A 15868-nucleotide genomic window follows, 5' to 3' on the forward strand; every position below is an offset into this window, starting at 1 on the left:
GTAGAAAAGGTTGAGCAGAACGCATCTGCACGGGACAAGCCTTTTTGTGTGTGCTCTACATCAGCTTGTAACCGATTGACTACGCCTTGAGAAACCACCCGTCGTGACATATTTAGGTGCTGTCAGTCTGCTTTCATATCGTTTCCATATGTTCTTGTGGTGAGCAAGATATCGACAGCACAATCATTTTGGGTAAAAAGTGTTCTCTAGTTTAAGCTGACAAGGTCAAAGAAGGGCCCATTTTTCGAAGCCGTGGATACAGAGGGAGTGCGAGTTTTGTGACGGAGTATCTCCGGAAGACATGTTTTCCCAGAAAAAAATACAGAAAAGCAGAGCGACAAAACAAGAAAAAAGCCGGAAAAATAAGAACAAGTCCCCAAGAGTAGCAGGGAGCAGTGTTAGCGCAGATGCACTCAGCAAAAGACTGCCAGATGTCGGCCGTTTGCGGAACAGAAAGCCGTCTTGTCCCGAGATTCTTCTTCACAATACAGGCCTCAAAGGAAAACAGCTACCAGAACTGTTGAAGCTGATCAAGATTGGAGAAGCAGACCTGAATTCTTTAGCCATAAAAGGGATCTTTCCTCTGCACGAAGCCGTGTCGAAAGGCCTTGTCGATAGTGCCAAGGTCCTCCTCGAGAACGCCACCACCGTAAATGTGCGAAATTCAGAAGGGTCCTCGCCTTTGGACGTGGCAGTTGAGACGGGAAATTTTGAATGCGCGGAGCTGTTGATAAGACACGGAGCTTCGACAGAAAACATAAAACATGGCTTCGTCTTGAGGTCAAGGACTTTGCGAAAGGTATCTAGTAGCAAGTAGATTTTGCTTCTGTACATATCAGCAAGACAAGTATTTAATTTTCGTGTTCAACTTCTTAATTATGTCAATAATTTAGCAACTTTTAACGCGCTAACGAACGACGATCGAGCGGGTCTATCGAGGAAAAAGATCGTTTTTTGAGAAATTAACTCTTGCATGTTGTTAATAAAGTTTTGTCGAACAAACGGAACAAAGCTAATTGGGATCAATTTATTAATATCCCGGTCAATAGAGGACGACTCCGTCAAATCTTGTCAAACACCATTATGGTGATACCTCATGTAATCTTGACAAATATTCTATGAAACGAATAAATATCACTTGTTGCAAACACGGATGGTTGATCGGGTGACTTAAGTAATGGATACTCTCCGTTGTCTGAATCAGGCTCTGATAAGAAACTTAAACAGTAATACAAGTGTAATGAAACCGCGCTTGCATGACAGGTTAATATCCGCACGCACCTACGTCTTTAGTGTAGGAACCTTTTTTTCTACTAACTAAATTCCCAATTGAAATAAAGGAGGCGAAAAGCCTTAACCCCGGTAAATTTAAAAATTAAACAAGATATGCACTATATTCGTTTTTGACTTTAATTAAGATACTCGGAAAATGCCAATGCTTCAAAGAGTAAACCCGATTACTAGTGCGAATGCTAGCCACTGAGCTGTAGGAAACTCTAAGGGTCGATTATTAAAACATAGTTTAGACAATGTTTAACAAAACCGCGTTCTAAGCCATTTTCAATATTGCCAACAATCATATCTAAATATTGCCTGCTGCTGATGGTAACAAGAAGGTTTGCATTCCAGACTAGACAGCAATTTATCTACTTAAAATATAGCGCTTATAAACAGATTTGGAGGTCCACTGACTGTCTTAAGCCGCGGCCTAAGTTAGACTTTGTTTAAATAACTGGCCCTAAAAATCTAACGCATTAAACTATGGTTTGTAATAACAGTGTACGAGTGTTCTTACACTATCTTTAAAATTTATATTCCTTAAATCCTTGCGTAGATAACAATCGACAAAAAGAATAGGTTTAATTCCACAACAACCAAACCCTGTTTTCCACGTAAAGATAACCTTTTCGTCACGTTTCGTTAAGTCGTTTACGTATGTATAATAGTCATTAATTTCGCAATCTTTCGTCTTGATTAGTGTCAGTTTTCACTTTGATGTCTTGCATACCGAAGCTCACTTAAAAGAGCACGGCGTGCACAAAGGTGAAAAAACGTGCCTGTCTGTTCACTGAAGATACCACGGAGTTGAAGAAACGACCACCACAAAATAATGATATTATTTGTCTAAATGAGGGAGATAATCGCGCTGCGCTTGCGGCATGCCTTTTAGCACATATTACGACGTGAAATCACCACAACGTGAGCACTTTCGTTCCAAACTGTTTTACTCTGAAACCGCTTGTTACAGTTTATTTTTTTAGGATACTTCGCCATTAGCGTACGACGTGAACGAGATCGAATAATCGCAAAAGACTCACGGACAGTTCAAAGTTATATTTTGAGGTGACGTTGTCATTGTCGTCGCCGCTGTAGATCTTCAAGCCCATACTACCTTGCGCTACGCCGCGCTGAAGTCGCGTCTCCCACCTCTGCGATCGTATGTAAACTTAGTTTTAGTTACTCTCATACTGTTTAATTTTGACTGCGCACCATTCGCCCTTGTCACACGGCGACCATATTGTCTCGGGAGACCAAAAAAGCTTTGTTTTACAACGCCAAGCCTCACCCCTATGGTTTCCACTGCGAGGCTTGGCGTGGTAAAACAAAGCTTTTTGGGTCTCCCGGGACAATATGGCCGCCGTGTGACAAGGCCAGAAGGGCGAATGGGCTTTGTTCTGGGGAGACTCCAAGAACTTCAAGCATCGCAATAGCCAGCTGGCTTAAAAGGCATCAAAAACATGGCAGCGCGAAATCTAAGGGCGCGGACGCAAATTTCCCTTTCGTAAACGGTCGCTGCCATTTCTCAGAACGGTCGTTGCCATTTGAAACGATCGATGCCATTTATAACGGTCGACTACTCACTTTACTTCAAAGAAAATTAAAAGAAACAAACTAAGAAAAAATATTAACAAAATTAAGACAAAAAAGGAAAAAAAAAATATTTATAAAAGAAAAACTGGAGGAAAAAAAGAATCCGAAAATTTCAAGACTCGAACTCGGCTTCTTAGCCCTCAACCTAAACAGAACCCTAACCCGAACCCTAACTCATATGACCAGCAAGACAAAGACACAACTTCCAGTAACCGCAATCTTTTGAGTTCTTAGACCTAATGAGTGTAATTCAGAGCTAAAAAATGGCATCGACTGTTTCAAATGGCAACGACCGTTTACGAAAGGGAAATAAGCGGCGCGGACCATTGAGAAACAAGTCCTTTCTCGTTCCCGAAGCTTGCTGAAAAAAAAGAATTGTGTGCGTAACGTTACTGCACAGGTAACGCGACTGTAATATGTCACGCATTACTTCGAGCATTAGTGAAGTTGAGGTTTCAAAACCTTTGCAAAAACCGTGGATGATAAGTCTTGCACAGCGTTGGATCAGGGACTTAGTCAAAATTGATTTTAAAATGTTTATGAAAGTCAAGTAGACTACTGAGAAACAAGTCCCTCCTGGTTCCCGAAGCTTGCTGATAAACAAGAGCGAACCAGATCAACTTTTCCGACTAGCGTAAAAAGAAAGAACAAAGCTAATTGGGATCAATTTATTAATATCCCGGTCAATAGAGGACGACTCCGTCAAATCTTGTCAAACAACATCATGGTGATACCTCATGTAATCTTGACAAATATTCTATGAAACGAATAAATATCACTTGTTGCAACCACGGATGGTTGATCGGGTGACTTAAGTAATGGATACTCTCCGAAAGTCAAGTAGACTACTGAGAAACAAGTCCTTCCTGGTTCCCGAAGCTTTCTGATAAACAAGAGCGAACCAGATCAACTTTTCCGACTAGCGTAAAAAGAAAGAACAAACGCAATCGAATGGTCTTGCATAACATGGCGCGAAAAAAAAATATCAGAAACTTTTTGCGCGCGTGTGTGTGGAGAACAGATGCGCTTTTCATTAACTCCAAACCAGTCAACTCGTGCCTGAAAATTTGAAGCAATGATAGAGATCGAATAAAAGCAGTCAATAATAATAAAACATTAAAAACATCTTTTAACGAAGAAAACTGCATCCCGGTAATAACCGTTGCTCGATACAATACTACCAACAATTTTCACGACGATATGACAGTGATCATGATTTGGTTGGCTTGACTTAAAACAGAAGCGATATGAAAGTCGCGCAGTGTTATTCTTTGTCGAACACTGGCATTATTTGGAAAAATCCAAACTTGAAAAGATCTTTCCCTGAAGAGACGCCCTGATCCGCTGAAATCCACTTTTTACAGCAATCATGCTGCTTTCTTCGCGACGGAAGAACTGGACAGCAAAAGCAGTAGCCATCAGTTGTGAAAGCGAGCTCTGCTTAAAACAGGAATAGTCTACCATCCTTTTGTGCCTCCAGTAACAGGAATCCTCTCGACAGAAGCAACTCATTAGAGGTCCTTCTTTAGCCTCTCCCCGTTATTTAGAACTCCTTAAATACTCCTGCAACCAATGAACCATGAATGTCTCCTTTGTCGTCAGAAGCTTCGCTTTGCCGGCGATATTGCGGCGTATCTTTTCCAGGGTCTGTTTTTGTGCCCTGAGGGCCAGTTCACCAGAGGGTAAGGCCTTAAATGTGTCCTTAACCTGAAGATAGAATAATATATTTTTTTTTTGGTCAATCGTGACTCGAAAAAACTCGGAAAAATCCAAGTGCTTCTAACAGTCAAACACGGACAAGAGCCCGCGATTCGTAAGCTCATCGGATGCTCCAGAGATTCGAAGCTAGACCATTAATCTACAATCTTGGACAAAATTCGTGGGGAAAATGTGGCACACCACAATTAAGGACGTTCGCGCCCATTGCTACTCCGCATTTTTTCGCGCATGTCACGCACACGTCATGCATCGCAGACCACTAAGGTAAACACGACGTCAAAGGTGTGGCATCATGGGATAGCTGTGGACCCAGGTCTTCTCGGAAATGTCACGCAATGACGTGACAGTGCGAATATACCATCGCTTTGAGAACTTTGCAGCGATTTTACTCTCTTGAATGCTCGGTGACCCCTATTTTTCTTTCCGGAGATTACTTCCTTTTCCTATTTTCTCCATTTTAACAAAAAATAAAAAAAATCTGTGCGTGAGAAGTTACAAATATTTCGCCTTTTATGCTCTCGTGCGACCGAAGTTTTCTTTCTTAGACTAATATGTATCGTTTTTCAAGGTCTATTTCACCTCAGAAAAAGATATCAGCTGCAAAGGTTAATTTATTTATATTAGCTACGTTGAATTGAGTACGTTTACCTGATCTAAATTTCACTAATGTACCTTTTCTTTTGCTGACAGTTGTAAGCTAAGATCGTCTTAAAATAACGCAATCTTCTAAAAGTGCACCTCATGATCTCGAAAACGAGCACGGTGAGCCCCCATTTTTTTTGCCTTTTTGGCAAAAGTAGATCATTACCTTTCTGCGTGGCAAGTTAAAAAAAATGTGTACGTGGGAACATTTTGGGCGCGAACGTCCTTCAATGCTAATTCCCAAATTTGTGTGTGTGACTGAAAGAATAAATTCTCCCCTATACTCCCCTGCCCTAACCCGATAGCATTATTTTAAGCACCACATTATCAACATCGCTATGGTGGAAAGGGGGAATATACGCTTCTTATGAGTGCATGTCAAATGATGTTTAACCCGGAATTTTCCCCGAGAGTTTGATCCAAAATTGTAGGTTTAAGTGACAGCAGCCCTGCTATACTGAAAAGACCAAAGTTGTCGAAACGCGCCATTTTCGCAAGTGCATTATGGGAGATACAGACCGTTAACTTCGAGTCGCCAGTAATAAATACGCCTCTTCTTTATTTCGTTTCCCTCCGTTTACATCTACTATCTGCTACACTTACTTGGAGATAGTTCAAAACTCGCTTTGTTGTAATAACAAGGATTTTTCTTTTCATAAGCTGGTCTGTAATGTTCTCAAGCAGGAACCCATGAGCAGGAGATTGCCTCTCCCACACAAGCCCTATGAGTAAACCTTTGCGTGTATCTTTCAATTTTTAAAACACCATGAGTTCTTCGGCTCTGCACGCGCTGTTTTAAATGGCCAATCAGAAAATAAAGTGATTGTCTAAACGAAGACAAAAGCAGCAAAAACAATGTATGCAAATTGTGCAAATCGATGTCAATTGATGTAAATGTGAGTGTCCTTCTGAATTAAGGGTTAGTGCTAAAAATAGAAAGATACGCGCTAAGGTGGACTCAAGGATATAGCGCAAGGGTCAGTACGCAGCTATTACAACGGCTCCCGGGATTGGTTCAGAAAACAATGGACACAAAGAACGATAGAAAAGAAACAATGGACCTTAACTCTAAAAACAATAGAGCTGCGTCCTAATTAAAGGAATCCAATGAAATTAGACGTTGTAAAGAGCTGCGTCCTATCTCTAGCTTTCGCCTGCGAGCACGTTCTCCGAGGGACTGGAGCTCCTACTCATGGGCTCTTGTCTCAAGATAACAAAAAGCGGAATGATTGTGGACTGTGACCACTATAAACCACGCCGTTCTCAAGACACAGGGGGGGATTGTGTACTCGAAAAGGGCCCGGAATTAAAGTCCCGGTAAGGGCCCGATAACTTTTTGGATGTTTCTCGAATCTCCTGTTAATTTGCATCCCGTTCTCTTTCCCGGTAATTTACGGGAGCTCGCGTTCTCCCGTTCTGTTTAACGCGTAACAGAATTTTGTCACAACAAAACAAAATGGCTTTCCGACGAACTTTTTTGCATAGTTCGTCAACTTTCAATTTAACGTTGCCTCGTATTGTAAATAGCCGAATGGTTATCTCCCGCCAGTTGGGATTTGAAACATGGTACCGACGTTTCGTTTGAATTCCTGAGGTTCTTCATTCTTGCAAGCTTCTAGCTCAAGATAAGTTTGGTATAACACATGTTTACTCTCTTTTAATCATGGGGATTCTTGCTATTCTTATACAGTGGAAGCCCGTTCATACAGTCATCACCGGGTCTAAAAATATTGGCCGTATTAACGGGGCGGCCTTATTACCGGGGTAAGGTGAAATTCATGACATAACATGCCGCAATGACAAATGTCGCATTTGCACTTCCAGAACAACTTTTCTATTTAATAAACAACAGGAATGAACGTACAGTAATTGTATAGAATACTTGAAACTTCGCTCAGTAGGTAAATCACTTAAAATTATTAAGTATACTGTACGTTCTGAGCTTAAAATCAAAACAAGAACAGCCCAGTTCACTATGCTTCTAAAAACGGATGCCGCCGTAATCACGTAACCGATAGACTAAAGTATTAATCGTGTCTTTGATGAAAGCACAATGACTTAACCCCTTCGCAATTTGCCTTACTGGTCGTTACAGTAGTGTCAAGATCATGTTTGTAATGAAAACAGGGAGGAGTGTTGCTGACAGTACTTTGTCAGTAAAGTAACTTGGCTGTTCGATTACCGTGGTAAACTACAAAGGTCAATGAAATTGTCATGTCACAGGCGTTTTGGTTTTCTAAATTTAGCGCGAGTGGCACAAACTGGTATACAGTGGGGGTGGGGGGAAGGCTGTGTGAAATTAAAGAGGATTCTACTGTTTAAAATTGTGGCCGTTGGCCGTATTAACGGGTGACCGCATTAACGAGGGTTTCTATAAGAGAATGTATAGCCGTTTTAACGGGCCAAAAAAAAAAAGTGGCTCGGCGCAATAACGAGGTGACCGTATTACCGAGGTGGCTGTAAGGCGGTGTTTCACCGTATACCAGTTTGTGCCATTTGTCTTAACAATTCTCAGTTTTATTTTTGACTTTTTTGTCTTTAGTTTAAGAGAAGAAAGACTGTTTTACTTGCCATCTTGAGCTGCTTTGTCGTGTGAAAACTTCCTGCAACTGCTTTGACAAGATTTCCAAGCTTGTACGTTCCCCCATACCTGTCAGTGCAAATAAGAAGCCAAAACAAAACGACTTGTCCATAGCTTTCCAGGGCACAAATTACTACAACAAATGCAATTCCATAATTCTTGGGTTTTTTTCAGTGCAAAGCAAACCAGGCACGACAAAAGAGGTCGAGAAATCGCATAACAATTGGATAACATGAAATTCGACCAGGTACTGAACTGCTTATTAAAATAAGAGGCTTTGGCTCTAACCTCAATTTCATACGAATTTGTGCCGTGGAAGTTTGGCTCGCTTTATCGACAGACAACAGAAAACTAAGAACGTAGAACGACGACGACAGGAATTCTCTATTTTCGAATGCCCCAGAATACACTTTGTTTGCCCCCCAGGTTTTGCATAAACTATTCTTCTCAAATGCTCTTGGTGACACTGCATATTCTCAAGAGCATTTGAAAACAATAGTTTATGCAAAATTTGAGAGCAAAGAAAGTGTATTATGGAGCATTCGAAAATAGAGAATAAACATGTTCGTTGAAATATTTATTGCAACACATCTTTAGTTGACGCCCTCTGACAGTTGTGTCGGGAACTAAAATGGTGCCGAACACCGTCAACTATAAAATAAAATGATGACGATTCAGGCATTGTCAATGGCTCACAAACAGCACTAAAACAAAAATGCACGAAAACGAAAGATGCAAACGGAGACATTTTTTTTGCTGTGTTGTTTTTTCATGTTCGTCAAAGTTCCCTTTACTCAAGTTCTCGTTAGTCACTTCGGTTAGATCTCATGGAGACACACCATCCCATTGACAAACTGAGGATCGCCTTGCATCTTACCTTCTTGCAAGAGTTTTCCAGTTGCTGACTATAAAGCTCCATCTTGGATCCGGTTTGCTCGTTCCCTTGTTAATCTGCTCTATCCAATAAAGGCTATCTTGAGGACGGACTTTGCTATCATCTAAACTCAGCAGCAGATTTCTGTCGAGTGAAAAATGGATGAAAAGGTCAAAGATTCATTGTTCTGGTACACCCTAGGAAAGGAAGAAACTTTCTTTAAGTGTCTAGTCGTTGTAGCGCGGCTGGAGCACTTATTGGGGACATTGTAAATTGAAATTAACAATTAACACATATAAAAGTCAAATGTTGGTTTTTGAGGAAAGGGGAGACCGGAGTACCCGGAAAAAACCTTTCGGTGGAGAGTAGAGAACCAACAAACTCAACCCACATTATTTCATATGATTGGTTGGGTCAAGACCCGATGAAAAATAAATTACAGAAACTATTAAGTATTTCACCAAACATAAACAAACCTTACAAATGAGGCGAACGATGAGTACTAAATTTAGAATGGATATACAATCGATACTATTTCCGACAATGCAGTGAACTACCGCTGCAACGAACCCTGTCTGACATTCTAAGACAAAATGTAAGGTAACTTGACGTCTAAGTATTCGCGCTACCGTCGAACCTGAGTAACATTCGAGCTTAAAAACATTTTTTGTACGCCTCTACAAATCCAATGGCATAGAAAACCAGGAAACAGAAACTTCTCTTTGCTGACACTTGTCAGCTGCTGACCAAAATGCAGGCCGTCTGCACCAATCAGCAGTTGTTCACACCTATTTTGCATGACGTTCTCCTTAATTTTGCATTATCGGTAGTTCCAGTCCTTTGTGGGGGGCTAACGGCTGTTTGGCGCCAGATTTAAAACCACCATTGTTCCTTTTCCCCACACAAAACGCTGAAACGACCCAATATTCTCGAGGAACTTACGATACGGAAAGAGTCTGCAAAAATACCACTCGTCTCGACAACTCATCCACGCTCCGCAGAAAGGTAAAACCATAAGTCTGTCCGCTGCTTACAAGTTCACACAAGCTTGTGCCTAAGAAGAAAGTGCTAATACTTATCTCTTCCATAAGTCAGGTACCTCGATCTGATGCTGTCAGTGTCGAACGACGTAATGACAGTCATTAAATACTTCCGGTCCGCATCAAAAGGCGACTGTTGATAGACTGACCACAGATAGTCCCAGTCTTTCTCGTTTGACTTGTTCGCCCCAAAAGAGAAAGCCAAGTACCGGAAGTTGGGTCCAACATTCGGAAGGCTGCAGACAGGAAATGAAGTTTGTGGTTTTTGCATCTCAAAACAAGAAGTTCCAGCCGCTTGAGTCAGTCACATAACAATCCGCACAAATCCCGTCACGACTGCAACGAAGCTACAATCCTGGACAAAACCCAATTATTCGAAGTTTTTTATTATTTCTGGAAAAGGTGCCCGGCAATGCCGACTTTCCCTAGGCCTCCTCTTCCTCCTAAAGGCGGCGAAAGACGAGATACAAAAACCCTCAACTTGTCGCGCAACATTGTTTCGTTGCAAGTTTTGGTCGATGCTTCGCGTTTTTCACTTTGCGTGATCAACTTGACCCGCAACAAAAACACTTTTTGAGGGTTGAAGAAATGCAGGGCGCTGATTGGTTGATTTGCTAGTGCACGAGCACATTTGTTGCGCGACAAGTTGTGAGCTTGATGAAAAACGAGCAACAAAGGCAAAATTTGTTGCTCAGAGTAGACCCGCGCTCTACTTTTCGCAACAACTTCCTTGAACCCGCAACAAATGTTTTTGTTGCGCGACAAGTTGATCATGCAAGGTGAAAAACGGAAGACATCGACCCAAACTTGCAACGAAACAATGCTGCGCGCCAAGTTGAGGGTTTTTGTATCTCGTATTTCGTCGCCTTAACGTAATAGGGACTTACGACGGCGACGTCAAAGAAAACAGTAATATGATTGGTCAAAAGAGGAAAAATAATGACGCTGCAAGTGCGGCACGTATTTTAGCTCAAAAATTTGCGTTGCTCTGCATATAACAACGACGGGAAATCACCGAAGCAAGATCTGAGGGTTTAACGACAACTTGAACGCGAGCATACAACTATCAATCCTTTATTCTCTATTCTTACTCTGAAACCGCTAACACCAATTTATTTTTAGGATACTTCATCCACATTGTAAGAAGTCAAAAAGATGGAATAATCACAAAAGAGGCTACGATATTGCAGAGTTATATTTTGAGGTGACGTTTTCGTCGACCTTGCCTTCGTAGATCTTAAAGTTCCCAATGTTTTTTTTAGAATGAAGCGCAAATATGTCTCAACATTGTTTTCTCCTCCCCTCCCCCTCCAGTTTTTTTGATGTTGCGCTCGGCCTATTCCTTTGCGGCCAGAAAAATGAATTCGCTTCTCGCGCGCTGGAAACGCTTGCTACAAAGCCGTTGAGATATGGAAAATACGTTAAAAATGCAATTACAGTTTTGTCCAGAATTGTAGACGTCGTTGCATTCTGAACAGTGGTCGACACCACTTCAGTGACTTCAGAGATTGCTACATGCGTGACTGAAGTGGATCACGCAGCCTTTGATCACATGAAAAGTAAGCCTAAAAGGGTATTTTCCCTCTCGGCGGCGTCATTTGTCTGCATCTATTAGAATCCTTCAGGTCACGGCGTTCATACCAGTTTTTCATATCCGCAGCTCCCAACGTCAGCTCCCAACGTCAGTGGCTTCATAGCTCAGTTGGTCAGAGCGTCGCACCGGTATCGGTTTGAACCCGTGACCTCGCGATACGGGTGCGACGCTCTAACCAACTGAGCTATGAAGTCACTGACGTTGGGAGGTCACGGGTTCAAACCCCGTTGAAGTCCTGAATTTTTCAGGCTTGTCTACGCAATTGTAAAAATTGCGTTCATAACTGCGAAGATCATAGCTTCACTTGATTTCATATCCGCAGTTCATGTATGATTCATTTCATATACTATTTCATCATTGATTCATTCCTCACGGGACCTTTAGAACCCACAAATGACCAGCTCCCAACGTCAGTGGCTTCATAGCTCAGTTGGTTAGAGCGTCGCACCGGTATCGTGGGGTCATGGGTTCCAACGTACTTGAAGTCCTCAATTTTTCAGGGTTATCTATGCAATTGCTAAAATTGCGTTCATAACTGCAAGGATCATAGCTTCACTTGATTTATGATATCTGCAGTTCAATATATGATTCATTCCATATATCATTTCATCGTTCAGTCTTACTGTTATCACTGTTAGACCCCTTCGGACGTGAATGATTGGTGATAGTCGCTGAACCACCTCACCACAGTGACCAGGAAATTCCTAATTGACAACACAAATATTTCGCAAAAGGCCACTTTGGAAAATGCCATAATACTCTTTGTTTTTCCCCACAAATTTTGCATAACCATTGTTTCCAGTTTCTCTTGGGACTTACAATGGTACCAAGAGAAAACAAAAACAATACTTATGCAAAATTTGAGGGGAAAAACAAAAAGTATTATAGTATTTTCCGAAGTGGCCTATTGAAACTCGCATAAAAAAGAGACGAAGAAGAAGAAGAAAACGCAGGGTTTTGACCGAACTGCCCAGAACCACGACTACTATATTGCAGTTATTGCTCCTACTCCTACACACAGAAAAAAAGGGGACCGAGAGATATATATCTTTAAAACCGTTATCTTCTATGTCTTGGAAGTTTACCATAATTCTTCTTTTACCTTTCAAAAGACCTTTTCTTTAACCTGTTAAATAAGAGTGTAAATATTTCATTGATGTCCTTTCTTTGACCGCTTTTCATGGCTTCGGATAGAACGTCGTATCTAAAAGATCTGAAAAATAAAATTAGAATAAATATTCGGAGCTCGGAATAAGTCTTTGCACAGCTTTAACTCATTTCTCTACGGGACGTTGCTACGCGCAACAGTGACGTCATATCAGGCAGTATCAGCAAATTTCTCTTTTTACAGTACTCCTCACAAATATAGTTGATCGATTTGTTATTAAAACTTGGGCACTGTGTCTTATATGTGGAAAAGATATGATCTCAAGGAAATTTACGCGTGTGCACAGATCAAGAGCTTAAAGTGGTACTATGATAAAAAAATCACATCCTTTTTTTCTTCACATTTTGAAAATGTGTTTGCTTAACACCTGCCTGGGGAGATTTTGAACTTTGATTTTTATCCAGAAGCTGTTCACTTCGACTGTAAGTTTTTGATTTCACGGTCTACCATTACTCATGTTTAAAACTGACCGACTGGACTCCATGGAAAGGTGACGTCATTCACTCAATTGCTTAGAATTTTAGCGTGTAAATGCAGTTCATTGTGTATGCAAAACACAAGTTTAAAAATCTGAAAGCCTCGAAACACCCGTGCTGCATATTAATTCAGTCGCGTAAAGACGCATTGCATTCTTAAACTAATAAGTCTTTGACGTCATTTTTCCTCGACTCCTCGATCCAGCTCTCTCTCTCTCAAGATTCTTAAGTTGGTAATGTCGGACCATTAAGGTAGCTCAAACCAGTTTCAACACTTTGTTATTAGAAGGGCCTTGAGATTAGAGACCTTGTTATTAGAAAGATTGACAGTACAACACTTTATCACGTAACAGCAATGTTGTATGTACCATGTGAAACATCAATTATTGCTGAACAAGATGCAGTCATTTTTGTGAGGTAACAAGTCACCCTGGCAACATGGAAGCCTTGCAACAACACCCTATATTTTGGCTTCAGTAGCTCATACCTGAAAAACGAACACGGTGACCCCAATTTTTTATTGCACAAAAGTGATCATCAGGCCAAGATGAAACACTCTGCAAAGTTAAAAAAAAAATTCTTTGGAGCGGATTCAGAGCTACCTTAAATTTTCAATTATTTAAGGTGGCTCCGAATCCGCTCCACAGCATTTTTTTTTAATTGCAGAAAGTCTCATTCTGACATGGTTCGTTTTTGAGATATGAGCAGCTAAAGCCAAAAGAAAGGGTGTTTTCACAGGGCTTACGTCACAAAAGTAACCGAATCTTTATCAGCAATAATTGATGTTTGATATGGTAGCATAACTTTGCTATTAAGTGATAAAGTGTTGTTATGTCAATCTTGCTAATAAGAACGTTTCCTTCAAGTGTTGAAACTGGTTTGAGCCAAAATAAATAAATGTCTTTGTGAAATTAAGGCTTAAAACTTGGGTCACTAAGTGGTTAGTTAACGTAGTTTTGAAATTCCAAGAAAAGAAGATTTGATTTTTTTTTTTATCACAGTATTATCACTTTAAACATAGGATAACAAAAAAATCGGGAACCAGTAACGCTACCTGGAGCGCCGCGAAAAGCATTATTTACATGTGTGGTGTTTGTTAACAGAGGTTATCTAAATGCCGTTGTATAGCACCTTTCCTGGTCGCTTCCAGTGTCCTCTGTGCCAAGGAAATCGATCAGGTGATCTTGAAGATGCCATAAGAATTTCTGGAAAGAAAACCTTTGTTAAGAAGAAAGGGTTTTTAAAACATCTCTGGTGGACAACCGCGTATTGCCACGCGATCTGCACTGGCATATATTTTTTTCACGAAGTACCTTGTAAAGCGGTCTGTTATTTTTGCTGAACACCTCCACAAGACATTTGGTCTCTTTCCTGGCCACGCGCCAGGGGACTGGCTGCAACTCTCTTACCATGTACGTTGATAGGTTCAAGGCGAGAATGGGGTCCAAAAGACCTTGACTAAGAAAAAAAGACAAAAAGCAAAGAAAGCTTAAATCACAAAATAGCTAATTAAGGTGTATCTTTTCAGGAAATAGGAACCCCACAAAAGAAAATGCCGCCGTAGTTGTTGAAAGAATCTCGAGCGCTTGACCAGTTAAACGTTTACGTTTCCCGCGTTTTTCACTGGCTGCGTAAAGCTATGGTCTTGTCAGCGGTTACAAGTTTTCCTGCGTTTAAATTGATCGTATGCTTTTCTGCTCTGAGCAGTGGATATCAATTTTCCCGCCCTTTAAAAAACTTGTATGCTTCTACGCTCTTGTTATTGAATGTAAGCTTTCCCGCGCATACACTCACTTCCTGCATGGGCTGCACGCTTCTTTTGCTCATATCACCACGTAAAAGTTTTTATCGCTCTTAGCAAGGGCTGGATGGTTTTTTCTTTTTGCTATCGCTCGGTTGTAGCTTTTCTCTTTTTTTCACGGGCTCAAGGCCTTTTTGTATTCGTCACAAGCAAGAGATGACAAGATAAAAGGATCTTGTCGCGCATAATAAGTTATTTGTACTGATCAATCAATCAATCAATCAATCGTTTATTTGCTCGCAGAAAGTCCTAGAAACTAAAAAAAGCGCCCATTGGGAGTACGTATATATCGTATTTGCACCGTAACCTCGGTGCATGCGTTACGGAAAGGAACAAAGCACTCTCACCATGAAAGACTGAAAACGTCGTGGATCAAACCAGCACGGTCAGATGGACTGAACACCTGATAAAATGGAGAGATAAGTCAAGATATACAAAAGCAACTAGGCGACCCGAGCCACTGCCTACAAGCATGATTTTAACAAATCAAGCTATGCAATTTTCCTGACTAAACTTTGATCCAAAATGGTAGGGACCTAATGCACAATGAAACAGCGCTATATCAAATGAGCCAACTTCTTCAGCAAAGATTAAAAATGTTCACGAAAGATGAAGTACGCTCTTTGACCGTCAAAGTTTCCTTGCGTGGTGGAAAGGCAACTGTGAAACGAAGCTATTAAGACTTTACCAGTTAAGCGTGAGATTTTTTAAGCTCCGAAAATAGTAAAGGTAACGGGCGATAAATGGTTTCCCTCTGTCCTACCTTGTGGTCTGCTCGAAGTTGCGTTGCGAGCTTTTTCCAGTTTTCTTCATCGTAGTTAACGGTAAAGAAACCAGTTGCATTGATATTTGCCATTACCCATGGATCTGTGGATGCCGCGGGGCCCACTTTCAAGGTGTACACTTCTGAAAAGAATAAAGTGCAAAAGTCTGATGCTATTTGCGGATCAGGGTAGTATATTGGAATGATTTTACAGGGAGTAAATAATGGTAATTGTGCTCAGTGGAGTGCAATTTTTGTCTGAAATCATACGTGCATAGTTAGTAGGGGTGGGACTCCCAGTTCCTCTACTAAGTGTGACAAGTGTTATTTCAAAATCGA

At 41.0% G+C, this 15868-nt stretch overlaps 2 protein-coding genes across 4 annotated transcripts in view; one reads left to right on the plus strand and one right to left on the minus strand.

Moving 5' to 3' along the window:
- Positions 1-301: 301 nt before the first annotated feature.
- On the plus strand, positions 302-817 carry LOC137976891 (ankyrin repeat and SOCS box protein 13-like). The gene has a single exon (XM_068824222.1). The coding sequence runs from the start codon at positions 302-304 to the stop codon at positions 815-817; it is 516 nt and encodes a 171-aa protein (XP_068680323.1).
- A 1776-nt stretch (positions 818-2593) lies between these two features.
- The window catches only part of LOC137977444 (endoplasmic reticulum aminopeptidase 1-like), a 27975-nt gene continuing 14700 nt past the window's right edge, over positions 2594-15868 (minus strand). For 2 of the 3 annotated variants that reach the window (XM_068824656.1, XM_068824657.1), the window contains 9 exons: positions 15530-15672; positions 15114-15169; positions 14279-14423; positions 14097-14170; positions 12424-12534; positions 9787-9963; positions 8691-8831; positions 7804-7882; positions 2596-4578 (listed from right to left, as the gene is read on the minus strand). In XM_068824656.1, the coding sequence (XP_068680757.1) occupies positions 4411-4578; positions 7804-7882; positions 8691-8831; positions 9787-9963; positions 12424-12534; positions 14097-14170; positions 14279-14423; positions 15114-15169; positions 15530-15672 (1094 nt within the window). In that variant the 3' untranslated portion in view covers positions 2596-4410. Of the gene's footprint in view, positions 4579-7803; positions 7883-8690; positions 8832-9786; positions 9964-12423; positions 12535-14096; positions 14171-14278; positions 14424-15113; positions 15170-15529; positions 15673-15868 lie in introns of all 3 variants that reach the window. The other variant, XM_068824659.1, reaches the window with a different exon arrangement.

This window comes from Montipora foliosa, chromosome 11 (assembly GCF_036669935.1).
Source record: "Montipora foliosa isolate CH-2021 chromosome 11, ASM3666993v2, whole genome shotgun sequence".
NCBI lineage: Eukaryota > Metazoa > Cnidaria > Anthozoa > Scleractinia > Acroporidae > Montipora > Montipora foliosa.